General features: G+C 46.6%; 2 protein-coding genes across 2 annotated transcripts; both read right to left on the reverse strand.

Annotated features, from left to right (window-relative positions):
• Positions 1 to 274: 274 nt before the first annotated feature.
• On the reverse strand, positions 275 to 3,076 carry LOC124691523 (glycerate dehydrogenase-like). Its single transcript, XM_047224807.1, has 11 exons — positions 2,887 to 3,076; positions 2,707 to 2,790; positions 2,133 to 2,273; positions 1,927 to 2,048; positions 1,764 to 1,845; positions 1,618 to 1,690; positions 1,420 to 1,511; positions 974 to 1,234; positions 837 to 881; positions 597 to 711; positions 275 to 518 (listed from the first exon to the last, which is right to left on the reverse strand). The coding sequence occupies exons 1-11, from the start codon at positions 3,007 to 3,009 to the stop codon at positions 496 to 498; spliced, it is 1,161 nt and encodes a 386-aa protein (XP_047080763.1). The 5' UTR covers positions 3,010 to 3,076; the 3' UTR covers positions 275 to 495.
• Positions 3,077 to 3,376: 300 nt separating this feature from the next.
• On the reverse strand, positions 3,377 to 7,215 carry LOC124691524 (SKP1-like protein 1). Its single transcript, XM_047224808.1, has 2 exons — positions 6,751 to 7,215; positions 3,377 to 3,845 (listed from the first exon to the last, which is right to left on the reverse strand). The coding sequence occupies exons 1-2, from the start codon at positions 7,105 to 7,107 to the stop codon at positions 3,672 to 3,674; spliced, it is 531 nt and encodes a 176-aa protein (XP_047080764.1). The 5' UTR covers positions 7,108 to 7,215; the 3' UTR covers positions 3,377 to 3,671.
• Between the last annotated feature and the right edge of the window lie 1,231 nt (positions 7,216 to 8,446).

Genomic DNA, 8,446 nt, shown 5'->3' on the forward strand with positions numbered 1-8,446 from the left:
TTAAACGAAATAATCCCGAGATATCCCCTCCCATCCCCATATTTTTTGCCTAAATTGAAAACTTTCCATCATACTAGTGTATTTTTGGGGAAGGGTATTTGAGGGGATTGGTTGAACACCAAATCCCCTTCCATCCCCATACCCATTGGAAAAAAATATACGAGAGAGGTAAACAAGGTCTGAAGAAGGTGACATCCTACCTAGCAACACTCACCATGTCCCAAGTACCGGGAATAGTGAATCTTATGTCAACGAGAGATGAGACACAGGCAACAAGATAATTGTAGCTACTATTATGTATTCGTTTTCCATCTCAGCCAAATGGCGAGAAAACTTCTGTCTTGTACATGACCAAACTTATCCTCGCAGGGAAAATGTATATAATTAATTATGATCCATACAAAAGCTCTTGCTACTACTCCATGCGTTTATATGCTAGCAGCTATACATAGCAAGCAGTGCTCGATCCAGCATCGTCTCTGTTCCTGTCTCTGTCTAAAGCTTGGAAGATGGCAGTCCTGAATACACACAGCAAAGTCCATCAGAAAATGAGCTAACCACATGTCTATATTGACAGACAGTATAGATAGAATTACCGAGTTGCTTCGAGTTGACAATGCTTGGGCAAGCAGGCGGGGGCATAGCATTCTCGTCCAGGAAGGGCTCCACTGCGTTAGGGTTTCCCCACACTGGATACCCCTTGATTTTACCCTAACATGACAAGCAACATGCTTTCTTGATCAGTAAGTATTACCTCATTTTCTATTTCAAAGAAATAGCTATACATAAAATTGTTGATTAATTAAGATTTGATCAATGGATCATGGATTACTCACAAGAACGTTGAGAGCAGCAAGGGTTGCCATCCCTTCACGCGTCCACTGAACAACCACAACCAATGAACCGCTCGATTAGAGGATGGATATACAATTTAGTCATTCATTCATTTATTGAGATATCCACATATATGTACCTTGGATGCTGATGCGATGTGAGGCACGACGACTGCATTCTTCATCTCGGCCAGCCCAGGTTTCATGTACGGCTCGTCCTCGAACACATCAAGCCCCACGCGGAACATCGGGTTCGCCTTCAGGTGCTCCACCAGCGCCACCTCGTCGATCACGGGGCCTCGGCTCGCGTTCACCAGCACTGCCTCCTTCTTCATCATCGCCAGACGCTCGGGATTTATCAGGTGGTACGTCGTCTTGTCTAGCACAGGGTGCAGGCTTATCTGCCATCGACATTGAACGCAGAACGCAGATCATCGCTTTATACTAGGTGGGTTCTGCTTATTAAAAGCTGCAATTGCAGGAATTGGCATCCTAGTCTTAATAGTTAGAGCGGGTTACCACATCAGCCTCTGTCAATTAATATAATTGTAATGGCAGGCATATGTATCCTAGTCTAAATTATTACCACATCAGCCTCCCTAAGGACTTCCTCCATGCTGGACGCCCTCTTCCATGTTACAGGCGGCTCACCGTTCGCTTTCAGGAACTGCCCATAAGCTGCCGCATGCACAATTATATATGTATTAGTTCCAAGTCAAAATACTCCTACATAGCTGCCTGCAACGGCACAAATTATTACAGACGCTAGCTAAGCTTAGCTTGCCTGTGACGAACTTCTCGAGCCGTGTGGACTGATACAGGTCGAAGTAGATTAAGTTCATCTTGAAGCCCTCAATCTGGGAAACAACCAACGTTAATTTTATATTTTGCAACATATTCAGATGAGACTGATGCAGGATGTATAAATACCATCATCCTTGCATAAGCTGAGCCGATGCGGCCAGCTCCAATCACTCCAACGGTCTGCCCCTTGAGCAAGTTTCCAACGAACCTGTATGTTATTCATATCATTATATATCTCGTACAAACACTAGCTAGATTAAAATTCAGTTTTGGTAGCAGTAGCAATCACAGGTGTGGGAGCCATCCGTCATAGAGGCCAGCTCTCATGAACTGGTCGGCTTCCACGATCCTCCTGGCAGCCGCCACCGACAGGGATGCTGCCAGCTCCGCCGTCGTCTCGGTCAGAACACCCTGAACCCATCCATCCATCCATCAGGGTAATTAAGAGATTCAAACTTGATAGAAGCAAAACACTATAATGGCAGGAATACATACAGGTGTGTTGCCAATGGCGATGCCGTTCCTGTTGGCAGCGTCGACGTCGACGTTGTTGTACCCGACGGCCATGTTGCTGAAGGCTGTCCCACCCGCACGCTTGAGCGCGGAGAAGAGCACTTCGCCCCAGTCCTCCGTCAGCTGCAGTGATTAATATATGCATCCAGATTGGGAACTAATTATTAGTACTAGAAAGAAGCCAAAGAAAATGGATATGTAGTTATTACTAAAATAAATGAACTTCGCTGCAATTTTTAGGAAACAGACTAACAGAACTTTATTTACTCAAGGGGGGGACAAACACTAATGAATTTATTTACTCAGGAAAAGTAAGAATACTAGTGACTTTATTTACTCAACGGAAGAACACTAGTGGTTAACTGAAGTATTTTTTGTATATGCCACACGAACATACATCATCCAGATTGGAAACCGATCATTAGTAGTAGGTAGAAACAACTTGTCATACACAAAGGATAGCTATTACAAGGATGAGAGCCTAACCAAACAGATACATGACCATAACTGAAGTTTTTAGGACAGTATATAAAACAGCCTAGCAATAGCAACTTACCTGGCCGATGACACCATGGCAGTGATCGCCGATGAGTGCCAGGATGTCGTCGACTGAGAGTATGGTCTTTGTCTCCGTGCATATCTGCAACAAACACAATCAACTTCTCTCTACTTTATCATTGACCAGCGCCCATCCAATCTGTTACGAAACAAAACAATATAAGCAAGCAGGCAGCACCTCGAGGCGACAGTCGTTGTCGGTGAGGAGGCGGATCCAGCGGGTGCCGGGCATGGACTTTGTGCTCACCACGCGGTACTTGCCGCTTGGGTTCCACACCTCAATCGATATCGGCTTAGCCATTGCCAAAGCTGGAGCAAGAAGCAGCAAGGAGGAACAATGTGAAACTAGCGGTGACAAGCTACTTGTAGTAGTGACTCGTGTTTTCTTATCAGGTTGGGAACTGAACTAGAGGCGCCAAGATTTTTGCGATTTTGGAAGGCAAAGGTCGTGGCCACTTGGTGGATAAGATCACAGAATAGATTGAGTGGCTCCAAGCCTCTGAGACTCTGAATAAGACAGCAACTTATCGTCTCCAGGTTCAGAACATATGGCTCTCAACTCTGCAGCACAAAACTGACAGAAAATTTATGAATCACCATCACCATCCAGCTAAAAAGATATCACCAGGAACCAGGAACCATTATCAGCTAAACCAAGAGCATCCAGATCAACAAAACACGCCAATTATGCTTCAACGCAGTATCTCAAAGCAGACAACAGTCATCAACCAGCCACAGATGCACAATGTTACAAACCAAAAACCCGCTTGACAATAGCAATTCAGTTGATCGCAAGTGATAACCACTGAAAACTAAGGATAGATAGTTTTCCTTGCGGACACAACAACAAACCCACTGGGGGTGACTCCAAAATAATTACATCCATTACAACGTCATTAAAAGAGCGCTGACACTAAGCTCTAAGCATCAGCACGGCAGGCACAAGGGTGTAGATGCTGCCCTCTACTCGAACGCCCACTGGTTCTCCCTGCGAATCTCTTCCTCCTCCTCGGGGGTGAAGTCGTTCTTGATGTTGAATGTCTTGCGGATCTCCTCAGGCGTCTTGCCCTTGATCATGTCGGCCACAGTCTGACACGTAAGATCCAGCAAGCCCTTGATGTTCAGGTAGTTTGCAGCCTGGGTGCAAAAGGAATCACACGGTGTCAGAGGTTACAATGAATACAGTAGCACTTAAGTAATTAGATAAACTGCCCTGCATAAACATGTGAATCGATCTATGGGTGCCTATTCAAAGACCTAGGGAAAACGCTTCCTTTCAGGCAGGGGATCATCGTCCGCATTGTCGGCCTGACACATGTCCCTGTGGACCCCACCATCAGCATACCCTCTCTTATTCTCCTCATCTCTCCCGCACGATCCCTGAGAGGCTGCAACCAATCATGGGGACTGCGCAGCGCACCCGAACTCCGCGCCCACCTTCTACCTCGCCAGCAGAAAGGCACTGCATGTGCAGCTCTGGCGTAAAAGCCGGTCTACATCTCCGTGTCGCCTCCCAATTTCAACCTGCACCCCACTTTCTTTTCTCACCGACATGTACTGTGCATCCCGCCCCAACTCCCGCCCCACCTTTTACCTCGCCAGCGGTAGGACTCCATGGGCAAAACTCAGGGGGGGGCACCTTTTACCTCGCCAGCGGTAGGACTGCACGGGCACAGCTCGGGGGTCGCCATCTTCACCTGCTCATCCAAGTTCCTCCACCTGCTGGAAATTTTGCCCACCTCTGCTGCCAGCGGCAACCGGCCCTGCTACGAAAGGCCAACGACGCAGCTACCCACATCCTCCGCCGCGGCTGCTACGAACTACGGCTGCCGCTGCTACCCACGGCCTCCGCGGCTGCTGCGACCAGGCGCCGTCGCTGCTACCCATGGTCTCCGCGGCTGCTACTACCGGCCGTCGCCTCTGCTACCCACCGCCTCTGTCGCTGCTATGAACGGCGGCCGCCGCTGCTACCAATGTCCTTCGGCCGCCGGTGCTGCTACAAAGGGCCTTTGCCGCTGCTACAAACTGCTCGCCCCCGCTGCTACAAGCCATCCACCACCATGCTGCGAACCATAGCCAATGTGCTTCAGGTGGTCGCCCTCAGCGGCTCTGCGCTTCTGGCTGGTTGCGTGCTGCTGCAGGCAGCACTACGGTTGCTGCAAGGGGACTGGGTGCTACGAGCTTGGACTCCCTCAGTGCCCATCACGGCTCCCGGTGGAGCTCCGCCGGCCCGAGATGATTGATTCTGCATAGCTATGAGGAGGATCCCGCTTGAGTTTTTTTCCTTGAGATCGCGGGGGGGGGGGGTGGAACTAAAGTTGTCAATCGTGTACGGTTGGTACTGACGCATCCAACGGCTGCGGACCCAGGGGATCGGGGATTTGATCCCCCGGGGGACGCTCCGTGTGGCCCAAGACCTAAACCAGACAACACAAGTTGAACATGGTGGTCAAGCAGAGAAGATGTCACATGCTTATAGTACAAAGACAGCAATTGTTAAAAAAACAAATCCCTTGCATAACAATATATATACATGTGAACTGACCTATGGGTGTTTATTCAAAGAACCAAAGCACACAAGTTGAACATGGGGCCACAATGTTATTGATTCTAAGAAAATATGTTGAGATACCACTATTATATAGTACAGGACATATTCAAAGCAATACATCAACAGGACAACATAACAGCAATGTTTATTCAAAGAAAAACACACAGGTCTGACATTGGTTCAATGAGATGAACCAAAAATACATACGTTCATCCCATGGCAAGTCCGAAAGTTTCACTGCAACAGCGCTGCTACCGAAGGGCAATGGAATATGAGACAGCCTTCTGATCTATGGTAAACATCAACACTCAGATTGCTCATTTTGTGACGATTGCTTAGGAATATACAAACATGAAGAAAGCTCCACGTCACACAGAAAACAACTATCAATCAGACATAAAGACAAAATAGGTACACAGCAAAGTCCACTCAAAAGATTTTGATCAAGTAAGGGGACAAAATCAAAAGATCTAAGATTTTGATCAATTAAAATAAGGGGACAAAATCAGATGCTGGCCTCATGGCAAGTCCCAAAGTTTCACTAACAACACCGCTACCAACGGCAATAGAATATGAGACCTCACTAACATGGAGAAATTACAAAGGAAAAAATTATTCTGGCATTAGTGAGTGGATACGTCTTTAACTTGCAGAAAACAACATGACTGTAACAAAACTAATCGAGAGCAGATACTAATGTATTACAAATAAGCAAACAAAAAATGCAATGCACTAGCGACTAGCCATGGATACTCGTGTATGGAGTCAGACAGCGACATTTAAAATGGTCACGACGTGTTGGTGGCGAAACTTAAACGCACAAGACATGAACTAACGGATGTGTATTCAAAGCAGAAACTACAGAGTGCAGAAACAACTGACAGAAGCATACTGTGACATTTGATGACTCTGATGGTAAGAAAACAGTCAACAGCCATGCTGGATAGCTGTAGCAGCACAAATTAAGAGCAGATGCTACACCCGCCTAAACAACATGTTGTAAAGCTAACAAGTCCACCCGGGGCCTAAGCAAGAAGATGCAAAGCCAGCTAATGCAGGATACATGAAGAAATTGAGCTGGCTAGCATCAGCAGCAGCATCTACATGGTAAGGTGACATGGCAGTGAAGCAAGTGTTATACACGTGGATACATTACAAATAACCTTGCAAGATACCACACACAATCTTGTAGTCCACCCGTCCATATATATATGCATCTCAGTTAGGTCACATGGATGAAAATTGTAGCCACCACAAGTGTACATCTACGGAGTTGACTTGGCAGATGAACAAGTATCCCCACAAAAGGATGGGGTCGCAAATTAAGCAACCGTAACATATACCCTAATCGAGAACTAGTAGGGCACGATTACCAGCGTGTAGTCAAATATGGTCTAATCGAATCTGGTGCGAGTAAGCACAATCCCGATTAGAGAGGGAAAAGTAGTTGCAAAACAGATCTAAAGGGAAAGGAGGGGACGGGATAGCTACCAGGATGAGGTCGAAGAGGGTGGCCTGGTCGACCTTGACGAACTCGGCGTCCCAGTTCTTGAGGTCCTCGGCGGGCGCCGGAGCCGCGGCCCCGTCCACCCCCGCCCCCGGCGCCGATGCCGCCCCGTCGGCGCCGGCGGGCTTGGCGGCCTGGACGTGCTTGTTGCAGTACTCGATGACCTTGGAGAGGATCTTGGAGTTGACGTTGGGGAGAGGGATGCCGTTGTCGGCGCAGTCGTCCTCGATCATGTGCCGGATCGTCTGCGACTCCATGGCGACGGCCTCCTCGACCTCGAACTCCTCGCCGTCCGAGGACTTGAGCGTGATCATCTTTTTCTCGCCCTCCGCGGCAGCCATCGGGGAGGTCGGGGATTGATTGGGGATCGGGGATTTGAGAGCAAACCCTAGCGAGCGAGCTGCGGCAGCGAAAGAGAGATAGACACGGGCTTGAGGAACAGGCGCGGCCTTCTTTATTTATCGGGACGGCATAGCGCAGCTTCGTTCGTATCGCAAACCAAAAACGAATTCGTTCGAGTTTGCCACGTTTTTCGCCAGCACGCTCTGCTTTTCCTAGATTTCTCCAACATCCTTTTGTAGGCATATATCACATAATACGGGGTTTTTTGATTAAAAAAATGCTTTATTGCTCAAATGTTTAAGCAATACACCTAGTCTCTTCTCTGCATAATAAAGATGCACACAGACGTTCAAATGTTTAGAACCAAATCGAGTCATGTAGTTGAAATTGCTCTATGCCTCTAAACTCTTAATAATTCTGCGATAGCTTACTTATTCCCCTACTTGCTACTACCAACCTCCCACCTGGATTATATATCACTGCTTTTTGCATCTGTCAATTTAACTTTTTTACACTAGTTTTTGAAATATAGAGTGCTTTATTCGACCCGGAGGAACGGAACCTGGGTACGCGCGCACCCATTTATGAAAAGTTCAAAAAAATGCTATTTAAAAATTTCCAAAAAAATGTGAAGTAAAATTTTGCATGTACATATTATGTTGATACTTACTCGTGTGAGTTTTCACGAAAAAATATCATTTATGTGGCCTGTATAAAAATGACAAAATGTCCAAATGAGAATAGTGGATAGAAATTTGTACTATTCACGGGAATATGAATTTGCATTTTGTCATTTTTGTGTAGGTCACACACAATGGTATTTTTCCGTGAAAACACCCATGAGTAAGTATCAACATAATATCTACATGCAAAAATTTACTTCACATTTTTTGAAAACTTTTAAATAGCATTTTTTTAAACTTTTCGTAAATGGGTGCGCGCTCACCCAGGTTCCGTTCACCATTTTCGGTGCTTTATTAGGTTATTAAAAGGAGCATACGGGTGCCCCCAATGATGACCTATTAACCCACCATACCTTTAGCACTAGTATAAACAGGTCTTTTAAGCACCTCTCGGAACATGGAAGATCAGCGTTGCAGAAGATCCATGGCACCTTAAATAATCGATCATCACACAAATCCCTTCACCGGCACATCACACGCTACATGCATTGGGGGACAGTGCTAATGTATCGCACACGGACAACACAATAAAAATGTCATCGTAGTGGTATATAATCCCACATGTTTCATCACCGAGAAAGCGGGTCCGACGTTTATTGTATTCCACCTGGGTTTTTTTCTTTGCCCCATCTCACACGGGTCGTTTGTGAGTGTG

This window comes from Lolium rigidum, chromosome 2 (assembly GCF_022539505.1).
Source record: "Lolium rigidum isolate FL_2022 chromosome 2, APGP_CSIRO_Lrig_0.1, whole genome shotgun sequence".
Taxonomy (NCBI): Eukaryota; Viridiplantae; Streptophyta; class Magnoliopsida; order Poales; family Poaceae; genus Lolium; species Lolium rigidum.

Bases quoted from the DNA above. Each gene is read 5' to 3' on its own strand.
- LOC124691523 (XM_047224807.1), bottom strand. From the start codon at position 3,009: ATGGCTAAGCCGATATCGATTGAGGTGTGGAACCCAAGCGGCAAGTAC. The intron at 1,512-1,617 runs GCAAGCTAAGCT...TGCATGCGGCAG, and splicing joins GCTCGAGAAGTTCGTCACAG to CTTATGGGCAGTTCCTGAAA. The intron at 1,235-1,419 runs GTAATAATTTAG...TGTCGATGGCAG, and splicing joins TCCTTAGGGAGGCTGATGTG to ATAAGCCTGCACCCTGTGCT.
- LOC124691524 (XM_047224808.1), bottom strand. From the start codon at position 7,107: ATGGCTGCCGCGGAGGGCGAGAAAAAGATGATCACGCTCAAGTCCTCG. The intron at 3,846-6,750 runs GTAGCTATCCCG...TTTTGCACCCAG, and splicing joins CCCTCTTCGACCTCATCCTG to GCTGCAAACTACCTGAACAT.